General features: G+C 34.5%; 2 protein-coding genes and 1 long non-coding RNA gene across 3 annotated transcripts in view; 1 reads left to right on the top strand and 2 right to left on the bottom strand.

Annotated features, from left to right (window-relative positions):
* Nucleotides 1-8,812, top strand: part of LOC100373703 (eukaryotic translation initiation factor 5B-like) — a 62,951-nt gene extending 54,139 nt beyond the window's left edge. Inside the window, exons 22-25 of the mRNA XM_085498144.1 lie at nt 2,014-2,090; nt 3,814-4,117; nt 7,489-7,650; nt 8,113-8,812. Coding sequence (XP_085354270.1) covers nt 2,014-2,090; nt 3,814-4,117; nt 7,489-7,650; nt 8,113-8,220 — 651 coding nt within the window. The 3' untranslated portion in view covers nt 8,221-8,812. The remainder of the gene's footprint in view (nt 1-2,013; nt 2,091-3,813; nt 4,118-7,488; nt 7,651-8,112) is intronic.
* Nucleotides 4,733-5,463, bottom strand: LOC146747413 (uncharacterized). The gene is made up of 2 exons (XR_014929231.1): nt 5,396-5,463; nt 4,733-4,910 (listed from the first exon to the last, which is right to left on the bottom strand). It is a non-coding gene; the product is annotated as an uncharacterized LOC146747413 (long non-coding RNA).
* Nucleotides 8,813-9,651: 839 nt separating the features above from the next.
* Nucleotides 9,652-11,333, bottom strand: LOC102803747 (uncharacterized; the record flags this gene model as incomplete). The annotated part of the gene is made up of 2 exons (XM_006813201.2): nt 9,652-9,917; nt 11,021-11,333. Coding segments are annotated over 2 exons (501 nt in total), but the record flags the coding sequence as incomplete, so codon positions are not given.
* Nucleotides 11,334-14,027: the final 2,694 nt, after the last annotated feature.

The raw sequence follows: 14,027 nt of genomic DNA, 5'->3' as shown, positions 1-14,027 counted from the left end.
CATGCAGTGGTTTAGTGATTCGATATAAAATGGCCGACTGGCAGCCATCTTGTTTTTTGAAAATGTTGTATTTTGGACATGCTTTGTCAGTTTTCATTCAAACTTGGTACATAGATTATACATGTTAGGATACATGTCCATGATGATTTATTTCACAATTGGATCAAAGATGGCCGACTGGCAGCCATCTTGTTTTTTGAAAATGTCGTATTTTGGACATGCTTTGTCAGTTTTCATTCAAATTTAGTACATAGATCATACATGTTAGGATACATGTCCCCGACCGTCTGTGAGTTCCTGAGTCTGTCCGTCTGACCGTTCGTGTGTTCGTCTGTCTGTTCGTCAGTCTGTCCAACGTCATATTTCAGAATCCTGTGGACCGATTCCGTTCATTCTTTGCATGTGCCTAGTATCTTATGTGGGACATATGCACATGCAGTGGTTTCGTGATTCGATTCAAAATGGCCGACTGGCAGCCATCTTGTTTTTTTGAAAATGTTGTATTTTGGACATGCTTTGTCAGTTGTCATTCAAACTTGGTACATAGATTATACATGTTAGGATACATGTCCATGATGATTTATTTCGCAATTGGATCAAAGATGGTCGACTGGCAGGCATCTTGTTTTTGTTTTTTTATGCGGTATCTTGGACGTGCTCTGTCAGTTTTCATTCAAATTTGGCACATACATGTACTTTATACATGTTAGGATGCATGTCCATGACAATTTGTTTCAAAATCTGGTCAAGGATGGCTGATTGACAGCCATCTGACTTTTTGGCCTTACTACTATATTTCCACAATTTATGTACCATTTTCATTTGTATTTGGCACATACATCATACAGATCAGTGTGTTTCATAATCAGTTCAAAGATGGCCGAATAACGGCTGTTTTTATTTTTGGCCATATTACTACTACACGGAACACGTGTTTTGATGTAAATAAACAATCTGTTGTATATGCCACTTGGAACTCAAGTTTCAAGAAAACGCTCGCGACAACCCCTCCACTTTAATATGACGAGCACAAAGAGAACTTAATGGGCACTGTGTCATTTTCAATGACTTGTTGGTGAATATATTTGTTTTTTGGTAAAAAGTGTTATTTTGACTTCTTGTAAAAAAACGCAAGTCCAATTACTTTGATATTACATATATAGGTACTACATGTGGATCTCTCGCAGATTTGTTCATTTCGTGATGATATCTTTAATTCTATAATTTTGGTGAATATTTTTGTAATTTTTGGTAAAAAGCAATATTTTTGACTTCTTGTTAGAAACCGCAAGTCCAGTTGGTTTGATAATACATATATAGGTACTACATGTGGACCTCTCTCAGATTTGTTCATTTTGTAATGATATCTTGAATTCTCTAATTTTGGTGAATATTTTTGTCATTTTTGGTAAAAAGTGATATTTTCAACTTCTTGTTAAAAACCGCAAGTCCAGTTGGTTTGATATTACATATATAGGTACTACATGTGGACCTCTTTCAGATTTGTTTATTTTGTAATGATATCTTCAATTCTCTAATTTTGGTGAATATTTTTGTCATTTTTGGTAAAAAGTGATATTTTTGACTTCTTGTTAAAAACCTCAAGTCTGATTGCTTTAATATCACATATATAGGTACTACATGTGGACCTCTCTCAGATTTGTTCATTTTGTGATGATATCTTCAATTCTCTAATTTTGATGAATATTTTTGTCATTTTTGGTATGTATATGTAGTACATGTGGACCATACAGTGTTCTTGCTTTTGTTTTGAATTCAGTCAGAATGAATAATGGTCTCAGTCAGAATGAATAATGGTCTCAGTCTCTTAAGAATTGTGGGCATCTGCTATCTGAGGTCTTTTATAATTTATAATGTACTGGTTACTTGATCCATGACCCTTTCATTTACTCTGCATAGTAAATAGGAATAAAGTGGGTGATGTATCTGATATCCAAAAAATACACAACATAATGATCGTCATTTTAACACCATGTTATAATGTTATTACAGTATGCTGGTATTAATATAGGTCCTGTACATAAAAGAGACATCATGAAAGCCATGGTTATGTTAGAGCATGACACACAGTAAGTTATGTTTTTTTATTTACAGATTATACTATTATTAGAAACTAGTAGCAATAATCAAAAACAATGGTCACCAACCTTTTTTTTTTTTTAAATCGTGTTATATTGGGCAGTTGATACACAGGCTAAGTGAGGAAAATGTAAAACATTTCATTTACCAAAAACATTGTCTTTTTATTTTTTTGAAAATCTGGATGATGTGAGGTAGAATGTTTTTTTCTGTCTATTTGTGGTGTAGAAACTACACATAAAAGCTTAGTCACATATATTTCAAATATGGGTTATACTGTATCCTGCAAACATTTCAAATATGGGTTATACTGTATCCTGCAAACATTTCAAATATGGGTTATACTGTATCCTGCAAACATTTCTATTGTTTGCACAGACATTAATAGTCATACTCAATACATGAGCAAAAAGAAATCCCCCCAAAAATTTAATATTTTCAAGTTATAAAATGCAGTTTTTTCTAAATTGGTGGTATGCTAGCACTCGTACAATTTTATATTCAAACTTGCAGAGATTGTGTGCCCTATCCTAGGCATATCAATTTGATAATGACATAACTCCAATAAAGTCTATTTCTTCATTGTTAGTCTCCGTTCGGACGCAGTCCGAAAACAGGGATTTATGTTTTGACGTCCGTGCTTCCGTTGGATTTTGTTACCTTGTATATACGTTGGACATTATAGGACCTTGATGCACATCATTTTGTTTTTCAGATACATGTAAGATTCAAAATGGCCGACTGGCAGCCATTTTGTTTTAATGAATGTGGTTCTAGTGCCATATCTCTGACTTGCTTAGACTGATTATGTTCAAATTTTAAATATTCATTATAAATCATGTCATAGATATAGAGATATATTGGTTTGACGATCCTATTCAAAATGGCCGAATGATTGCCATTTTTGTGCTAAAAAATCATCAAATATCATATCTGGCATTTATGGATGGATTTTGTTCAAACTTGGAACAAACATTAGACATTATGGGTTCCTGATGCACGTCATTTTATTTTTCAGATCAGATTTAAAATGGCCGACTGGTGGCCATTTTTGTATTAATGAATGCAGCTCTAGTGCCATATCTCTGACATGCTTTGACTGATTATGTTCAAATTTTATATATTCATTATACATGTATTCAAAATGGCTGATTTTGTTTTATTTAATGCTGTTCCAGAGCTATATCTCTCAATACTTGTTTGACGATCAGATACAAATGTCAATCATTTTAATGTTAAACAATCATCATAATCATATTCCTGACATGTTTATGTTCCATCTATATTACTATAAACAAAACTATATATCTTAAATTCGATAACTAACTGGGACTATTTCATGCATGGCTTGTTTATTATGAATCAGAAGACAGGAATTATATTCCTTGTTTGATAACATCAATGGTATCAAAAACAAGGACAAATTTATATGTATTATGAATGCCCATACTAGACAACAATTACTGGGGTTAATTAAATATATCAAAACAGCGTATACAATAAGAGAGCAAAAAATACCACAGTAGTTTACTTTTCCTTGTTTGTTTGTCACACTTTTGTTTTGTTTTGTTTTGTTTTTAACTTTATGAACTTCTACATGTGTAGAAATCAAAAAAGAATTGTCAAAATTTCTTTAATGTTGTAATAAAGCAATATTCTATTCTATTCTATTCTATAACATGTCATTCATAACTAACACTTGGGTTTTTCTAGGTATGCTGTACTTTTAGCGTTTGATGTGAAAGTGGAAAGGGAAGCGCAAGAAATGGCGGAGAAAGAAGGAGTCCGAATCTTCCAAGCAGATATTATTTACCATTTATTTGACAGTTTCATGCGATACAGAGATGAATTAAAGCAGAAAAAGCGAGAAGAATTCAAACATGTAGCCGTATTTCCATGTAAAATTAGAATATTACCGCAGTTTATATTTAATAGCCGTGATCCTATTGTGGTGGGAGTTGTGATAGAGGCAGGAATTGTAAAAGAAGGAACGCCTGTGTGTGTCCCGTCTAAAGAAGTAAGTTCAACTTTGTACAATTTGTTGTCATATAATTATTATAGCATGTATATGTTGCTGATTGAGTTTACTCATGGATGAAGTTTAGTTTAAAATTAATTTGCAATAGCTTAGGGTGTCCATAACAATAATATGTATTACATTTTACCACATTTGAATATTAGGTGTATTTTTTCAACAAGCTCAGTGATTTAGTTTTAAGCTCCACTCGACAAAGTTGACAGCGGAGCTTATCATGAGTGATTGTCCGTCGTCTGTGTCAACTTTTTACTTTATTGAAAATTTTGGAAAACTACAATTGTTACAATCTGATTAAAATCTGATGTAGTGTACAGGCTTTAATTATTTTGGCTATAAACTTATTTTAATTTAATTTTTTATTACTTTTGTTATTAATGCCCTTTTATCTCATTATTTTACTTTGATTTTGATTTTTTTTAATTCCGCCCTACCTACATCTGATCCGACGCCTATGTAAGTCCCGTTCAAATCTCGCGTAAGTAACAGCCAATCACAGCCCCCCTTTTATACAGTCTGTCGGTTGCTTACTTTTCAGTGTATACGGGCAATCTTTCTGTACATTGTATTTTGCCCACTTGAATAAACCATTAATAGAAAATTGCTAGTATATTTTTATTTGCAAAAGAAATTCCACAGCATTTTACAATTTTTGTCATTACATTGAATATTTTTTTCACTTCCAACAAATGTGTACACTTCCAGATACATCTTGTCCAGCCAAGGTTCATTCATTCAGTCATCGCTTCAATTTTACATCACTGAGCATAATTATCTAGAATGGAAGCAAAAAACTAAGTAAATCGTAATGATTAGAACACTGTAAACAGCTATAGTAAACAATGCAAACTGTTTTTAAATTGTACAACGGTCAACCCGCCCACGGCATCGACGCAGAAAATTGGAGCAAACAAATATTTCCTGATCAATTGCGATGTGTTCCAAATAAAAAATATTTTTTTCCAGTCCAAATCAGCTCAATTACTTTAATAAAGAGTTATTGTATAATGTACAAAATGTTGATACAATTTGATGAATATTTACAGCTTCAATACCGTAGACGATTTTGGCCCGATCGTCAACAAAACATCACCTGTCTCCAGGGCAGGCGACTGGAAAAAGACACTGGTGTTCGGTCGAACCGGTGGAAACAAAATCAACTCTCCCAGAATAACTATGCGGAATAACGATTTAAAACCATTCGAGTCACAATATTAACATAAAAATGACTTTTGTTGCATTTGACAATGATAAACTTACCGAAAAGCCGTGTTATTCACGGTCGCTAACGTCGGTATAACCCACCATTTTATTTGAGTGTGTTTGCCACCAGGTGACGTCATCATGTGCGCTATAGAAGGAGGTATGTGATTCGTTGACTAAAATCGTCGATAGTGGGTCTCGTTGAAATCTCGTTACATAGGCGTCGGATCAGATGTAGGTAGGGCGGAATTAAAAAAAAAAATCTCAAAATCAAAGTAAAATAATAAAATAAAAGGGCATCAATAACAAATATAATAAAAAATAAAATTAAAATAAGTTTATAGCCAAAATAATTAAAGCCCGTACACTACATCAGATTTTAATCAGATTGCAATTGTTATTGCTTTGATACTTGGTGTATATGTACCTTGGGCAGACCTCTCTCAGATTTGTTCATTTTGTGATAATATCTTCAATTTTGATGAATATTTTTGGTAAAAAGTGATATTTTTGACTTCTTGTTAAAAACCGCAAATCCAATCGCTTTGATGTTATACATGTAGGTACCTCAGATAGACCTGTTTCAGATTTGTCATTTTCTAATATCTTCAGTTCTTTAATTGAAACGTACATTGCTGACAGCGGAGCTATCTCAGCCGAAAGGCTGCTTGTTAAAACCAGAGTAAAGATTGGGCTGACATGATCAAACTTCTTGGCATTGCACAGTAAGCTATCAACTGCTTTCTGAACATGTTATTGTTGATTGTTCTATTACAGCCAGCAGGACAGCTATTACAATTATCCAACGAATGGAGCATATATTGCCGTACATATGTTTGTGACATGTTCAGATTACAATCAAATGTGAAGCTGAGGTTTCTCACCTCAGTTGCAAATGTGTGCAATCGTAAATGTGGGTGGCAACGATGATGCAGAAGATTTTGATATCAGACTAATCATAGCCTCAGTCTCAGTCTCATTATCGTTTATTTGGAGTTTGTTTTGCGTCTTTGTTACGAGATGACCAATTCACAAAAACAATACGCTTTGGATCCACAACAAAAAATAACAAACTAATCTAGCTCGTGAATTCAACAAAATATGACCAACACACATGTTCAGTATAAAACACCATTTTTTATACAAGAAATAATTAATAAAATAACAGTAAAAATTAACACATCAACAAGTATAAACAAGTTCAAGAATTTGTACTTCAATTAACAGTTCAACTTTCACTTAGCTTTCGTTTTCACAAGTTCATATACTTCCACACGACGTATCGACAAGAATGGCAACGAACCGTTGGTCACGTGACTCCTTGCAGATCGTTCGTATCAAATAACATTGACTTATTACTCACAGAAAGTTTGGAAGACTCCTTCAGACTAGACAGCAACGCAGGAAATTCACAGCAACTATCAGTACTTTCAACATCATCAGACATCAGACAGATCAAATAAATGATCCTACTACGACTGTAGAACATTACATTACCCACTTCAAATGTGCTGACATCTATGACGCAATATTAGCAGCACACAAAACAATGTTGGGCCATCCCAGGTAAATCTCACCATTTGACAGCAGATTTCCTTCATAAACTCAGAGAAAGTCCGTTATACACCAACTTGACCCTAATTACGAATGGACATCACTTAAGTTCTCCTCTCTGTAGCTCAAAAGACGACCAAAAATCTACATAACATCATTCAAACAGCCACCATTACTAACTCCTCCTTGTCTACCCAAAATCACGCCCTCTATCTACAGTAGGCGTTTTTACTTTTGTCTACATATATTAAAATATAATTCACAAACAGTCATCAGCAAAACATCTTTGCATTATTTCAAAATAATGTGTTTGATATTAGTAGCTTTGTATAATAGTTGATTTTCTGCGACATCCCACGTATTGCATGAAGGACTAAACGTCTGCCACAAAAATCAAACGATTTGATTTTGAACTGATGCCAATCTTTGAGAGGAGAATATTGCATATTGAACATACTTTTGTGTTTGTCAAATCCAAAGTAACGGTATGAACTTTGTCCTGTTTGATTGAACGCATCACACAATATACGAAAAATGGTCATCAACATAAGCACAGAATACCATAAGATAAAGATTGAGTATACATTATTATTTAGTTTTTAGATGTTGGCATAGTTACAGGAGTTGAAATGAATCACAAGCAGCTAGAAAGCGCAAGAAAAGGACAGGAAGTGTGTATAAAAATAGCGCCTCTCCCTGGCGATGCTCCAAAGATGTTTGGTAGACATTTTGATCACACAGATCTGCTTGTCAGCAAGGTAAGTTCACTTACATCATTCTTGTTCAACTTAGCATTTCTTTTAACATTCTTAGATTAAAGTGAATTAAAAATGAAACTGAGTTAAATATTTAGTTCCAATGTGTGCAAATGAGTTTAGTATGCCTGTCTGTGTAAGCAAAAACTTCTGAGTGGATTTTGATTACATTTGGTACCTTGGGACATGATTAGTTTTTATGTAATGTTCTTGCATATTAAGTAGCTAATTTGCATATTGTCTCATTTCAGTCTGTGTAGGCAAAATCTCAAAAACTTCTGAATCGATTTGATCAAATTTGCTGTATATTGGTGATGAACTTCTGCCATTGTTCTGTCACTATGATTGCATATATTCTGTGTTGACACAGGAGCTTTGCAGAGTTTAACTACGATTTAATTAGTTTTATTTCATCTAAACCCTGTATATTGCAATGAGTGGCTTCTATATATGTTCTCTTTTCAGATTACTCGGCAGTCTATAGATGCTGTGAAAAACTGGTTCCGAGAAGACCTCCAAAAAAGTGACTGGCAGTTGATGATAGAACTTAAAAAAACTTTTGAAATAATATGAACTTTGCTTTTTCAATTGAACACTGGCTGTAACTCCGATCTTACAGTTGCCGGATTGTTTTAATTGACCACAATGAATTGACTTCCACTAACTGTTGGTGCTATTGCCATGGAAACAAAGTTACATCTGGCAGTAAACAATGCAACTGAAAGTGGAATCTTTTTACTTCATCCAATTGTATATCTCCCCATGGCATCAACAGTATATACATTTTTGAATGCCTTCAACTATAATACAAATTTAGATACCAAAGCATCCACTTCAACAGTAGAGACACTAGCCTTAAAAACTAGCACAAGCTAGTAGATACTAGTTTCCGAATTCGGTAGCTTAAGTGGGCTTATTGATAGGGACTTTTGATAGGGGTACTATGATTGTTCCCAAAATACAGAAAAGGCATCACTGAATAAAACTACCCATACCCATATGTATTAAATGTTGGTTTACCAGGTAACCTGTTATTTGCATGCAATATGGTGAAATTGTGCATTTCATTGTCATAGTAAACATCTTCTTACTCACTGTTCAGTCTAATAAGTTTCTGAATGGGAAGCCAGATGCATATTATTTGTATAAAATGAATGTAGATTGATGTGGAGTATTTTACTTGAAGAAATCAGCACCATTCTATATGCAGAGCAACCCAGAGTTATGGGGAAACCAGAATTTTAATTGCATATTACAGCATACGACGTGGTGAGAGTGTGTACAAACCCTCAGCAGTCGCTGGGTTGGTGTGGCTTGTTAGCTGTTGTATACATCTGGTAGTGATGCTTATGTGTGAGCTTTGAATATGAAGACAAAGTTCAGCACCATCAATGTGGTGAAACCCATTGACGATGCTGAACGTTACGTTGCAGGTAACGTAAATTTCAATTGACCTCACAGTGATGGTGCATGTGTTGTGGAGTACGAAAAAAGAGCCTGAAGCATGCGCACTGCAAACACAATATGCTAATAACCTTTAATGAGGTTATGACATAGACATATCTCATGAATATTATTTATTATGAAATGCCGGAATTGCGTATATTCGGTCTTGACACCCACGCTGTCTATTTTGGTTATTTGAAGACTGTAAACACTTTCTATCATTCTAAACTAGTCACCAAATTTAACAACTGCTTCTGTGGTTTACACTCAAATCTAAATAAGCTACAGCAAGCCACAATAGGTTTCGATTTTATACAGCGCCACCAGTGGCATGCATCCAGCCATTACGTACACATATAGCAGCCATTTTTTTTTTGGTAAATAAGTGTTCATTTGCAATTTGAATCCAAGGAAGTCAGATGATCATTCCATCAACTGAAGAAATCACTAAATACACATAGTATATACAGTCAATGTTTGTTTTAAATAATTAAACTTTGTGACACTACAAGAATATCTGGCAACATAATATATAACAGATTTTTTAACATTATAATCTTAATTTCAGTATCATAAAGTTATGATAAATATTTTAATTAGGCTATATATATATATAAAATTGACAGTATTTCATCTTTACAGACGATTGCCATGTACATCAGTTTTAGCGTAACAATTCTTAGCCCAATGATTTGTGCGACCACATTTATAGCATGCACCGGTACGTGATCCACGGGCATTCATATTGGTTCCTCCACTGTAGGTCTTGGCATAACAGTCTCCAGTGGAATGACCCTTGCGTCCACATCTACCATATTCAGGATCTAGAAGAGAAAATTTAAAACTATCGATAAATACAGAATGTTTGGATTCTTAATTTGTGTTTTCTTATTTATGTTACTTTACCACTATTTTGATGAACAAGTCATGTGACACATTTTTATTCAATCACGAAATAGGTTTCCAGGTTATGGTTGGTGTTTTTAAACTTGAACATCATATTAGCTTTCCACCACGTAGATCTGATTCTTGCACACTGGATCACCAGAGCAATAAGGCTTACAAAATAGAATATGATAACGATGTAGCTCAAGGCTTTGATTAGTTTTAATTGTCCAACCTACTACCCTATGCAAGTTATTCAGACAAGTTCTCATCATTTTATTGTTAACCAATTAGAGCATGCCTTACTTAAATATAAACTGTAATACAAGTAATCTGGGCATGACTTGTATAGGTCATTGGTTGTTGCCCCCCCCCCACCTCTCATCTCAAATCCATTTCTTGCAGCTATAACTTTTTTGCATATAAATTATCAACCAAGGCTTTGAACACAGGTAGTCATCAATGGTCGCCATGTGATAAGTGTAATTTAAGTTGAACACAGGTAGTCATCAATGGTCGCCATGTGATAAGTGTAATTTAAGTTGAACACAGGTAGTCATCAATGGTCGCCATGTGATAAGTGTAATTTAAGTTGAACACAGGTAGTCATCAATGGTCACCATGTGATAAGTGTAATTTAAGTTGAACACAGGTAGTCATCAATGGTCACCATGTGATAAGTGTAATTTAAGTTGATCACAGGTAGTCATCAATGGTCGCCATGTGATAAGTGTAATTTAAGTTGAACACAGGTAGTCATCAATGGTCGCCATGTGATAAGTGTAATTTAAGTTGAACACAGGTAGTCATCAATGGTCGCCATGTGATAAGTGTAATTTAAGTTGAACACGGGTAGTCATCAATGGTCGCCATGTGATAAGTGTAATTTAAGTTGAACACAGGTAGTCTTCAATGGTCGCCATGTGATAAGTGTAATTTAAGTTGAACACAGGTAGTCATCAATGGTCGTCGCCATGTGATAAGTGTAATTTAAGTTGATCATAATAACCAACCTGAACGATGTTTATAGTCCATGGCTTACCAGTAGGTATAGGCTTCTGGTATTGGTGAGTAGAGCTTTGTGCACTGGTGCAGTTGCTACTATAATGATCTTTACTACCACATTTGTAGCAGGCATTGCTATCATGCTTTAGCATGTGGTCAAGTGTTGCTCTCGTTTCCGCAGACAGGTATCTAACTGTCCAGGCGGAACCTCTAACATTATCAACACCGTGGTCCCCCATTAGGGACAAGGTCTTTTCGCATTCATAGAATGTGGCCTCTTCCTCGATATCAAAGTCTCTCACCTGAATAAGTATTGGGTAGAAAATGATCAATCTTTCAAGCTTTGCAAATTTATGTGTTCAAACCAAATATGACAATTTGTGGTTGCCCACTGGGACAACCATGAAATCAAGCAGTCAAATTAATGTAGGATGGACATCCAAGGTACTTAAACATTTTTTTTTATACACAGGTGGCTATTTCTTATATTGAGGTGGATATGTGAATGAAAGTATGACAATTTTTTATGTGCAGTGTTATGACTGACACTTGAATCAACACGCGTACTAAAAACGCAAAGGCTTATTTTGTAAACTCCACCCTATCCCTGCCTGCCACATGATGACTTTCTGCTAAGGAAGTTTTACTTTGCAGATTACAAAACAAAATATTACATTACATTATGAATGACCACAATATTGTCAGATTCACATAGCAAATTGAAATGTGTAATGGTAGTGGTAACGCAAGATTAATTTTTCACGAATTTTGGGAGTCGGTGGCTTTCCCAACTAGTTGTGCTATTTCACTGGTGTGTCATTTGACCAAACAGAAAATCGTACATATATAGTGATCTTGAAAAACATACTACTCTTGTTATGAAATTTGTAATTTGGTGAAAATGAAATTCATATTTTATAAACAAATCAAGTTTAAATATGAAGGTAATGTGCCTCTAGTCACCTATACAGTCACAAGTTGTTTTTTCTTGAAGAATGCCTTGCCTATTGATTAAGGATTCCTACAAAATCAATCCTGTTTAATAGAGGGCACACTGGCCAAGAACAAGGCTTTCAGCCAGCTGCCTGTTGGCCATATTTTAGACAGCTACATAATTTCATTTGACTGGCAAAATCTTTACAATCATGTCCAATTTTCATTGAAATTACCATAAATTGAAAATAACCATAAATAATAAAAAAAAAGACTATGGCTATAAACTAGCAAATGCTATTTTTCAGTTTGATAAAATCTTTAGACAAGCATTTTTAAATTTGCTGGCTATAACCCTGCCGAGAACATACATGTATGTAAAATGTTGATTTGTCACGTCACCTCAACATAATCCTTTACTGGGTGTTTTCTTGTATAAGCACTACCCTTTCCTTTTTTATGTTCCTGTAAATGTCTTGTCTTGCCAACATAGTATTTTCCATGCTGCAATTCCAATGTGTACATTGAATAAGGTATCTACAGGCAAAGAGACGTATACAAATGAAGACACTTTAGAATATTGACAAGGTTAATTCAAGCCTGATGCTCTACATGTGATGTATGACACGTACAATCAGCAAAGATCATAATGCCCTCTCAACTCAATATAGTGTGCAATTTTCTTGCAATAAAATCATATTGTCCTGAAGGGTTGCATGTTTTTGTATGATCAAGTCAAGCAATATCTTGAAATAAGCAAATGCAACAGTATACTAATTATTAGTCCCCGTTTGGATGCAGTTCGAAAACGGGGACTTATGTTTTGATCTCCGTGCGTCCCGGCGTGTATCTTGGAAATGCCTGGGCCAATCACAATCAAACTTCACACATACATCATACATGATATTATACATATGCACATCAATTTGTTTCACGATCTGATTCAAGATGGCTGAATGGCTGCCATTTTTGTTTTAAAAATCCTACAAATCAACCACTTCTCAGCTGTTTACAGATGGATTTTGTTCAAACTTGGTATATACATTTGACATTATGGGACCTTGATGTAAATAATTTTGTTTTTCAGATAAGATTCAAAATGGCTGACTGGCGGCCATTTTGTTTTAATGAATGTGGTTCTCGTGCCATATCTCTGACTTGCTTTCACTGATTATATTCAAATTTTAAATATTCATTATACATCATGTCATAGATAAACAGATATATTGGTTTGACGATCCTATTCAAAATGGCCGAATGGTGGTCATTTTTGTGCTAAAAAAATCATCAAATATCAAGCATTTCTGGCATTTATGGATGGATTTTGTTCAAACTTGGTACATACTGACATTACAGGTTCCTGATGCACATCATTTTATTTTTCAGATTGGATTCAAAATGGTTGACTGGCAGCCATTTTGTTTTAATGATTGGGCTTCTATAGCCATATCTCTTAAATGCTTTGACTGATTATATTCAAATTTTATATATTCATTATACATCATGTTATATATATACATGTATTCAAAATGGCTGATTTTGAATGCTGTTCCAGAGCAATATCTCTCAATATGGACAAGTACTTTTTTGACGATCAGATACAAATGTCAATCATTTTAATGTTAAAAATTTGACAATTTCTATTCTCTGTGATACCAGCCTTCGGTTGTGTCAATCTGCGCATACGTGCACGCCCTCAAACGCCAGGACTGCATTTCTTTTCTTTGCTGCCAGAGTTTGAAATTCTCAACTATGCACAATCATTTATATACACAATTCTATATTGTCTTACCTGATTTTCTCAATTTAGTTGAAATATCAAACCGGATGCTTCAGATTTATCTCGAATGATTATGAATAGTTGAGAACTCTGACTAAAAAAAAAGGAAATGCAGTACTGGCGTTTGAGGGCGTGCACGCGTGCGCAGATTGACATAACCTGAAGGCTGGTATCAGAGAATAGAAATTGTCAAATTTCGTCATAAATGGGTAAAATCTGGAAAAATATATGATTAATAGGTAATCGAACAACATTTTGTGATAGTTCAGTGTCTTGTAAGCACTCGTAACTTGTTTGGACAAGGTATTTTGTATTTTGAGGTGTGATTTTC

The sequence above is a fragment of the Saccoglossus kowalevskii genome, chromosome 4, assembly GCF_978046115.1.
Source record: "Saccoglossus kowalevskii chromosome 4, keSacKowa6.1, whole genome shotgun sequence".
Classification (NCBI taxonomy): domain Eukaryota; kingdom Metazoa; phylum Hemichordata; class Enteropneusta; family Harrimaniidae; genus Saccoglossus; species Saccoglossus kowalevskii.
This window is presented reverse-complemented; position numbering and strand designations above follow the sequence as displayed.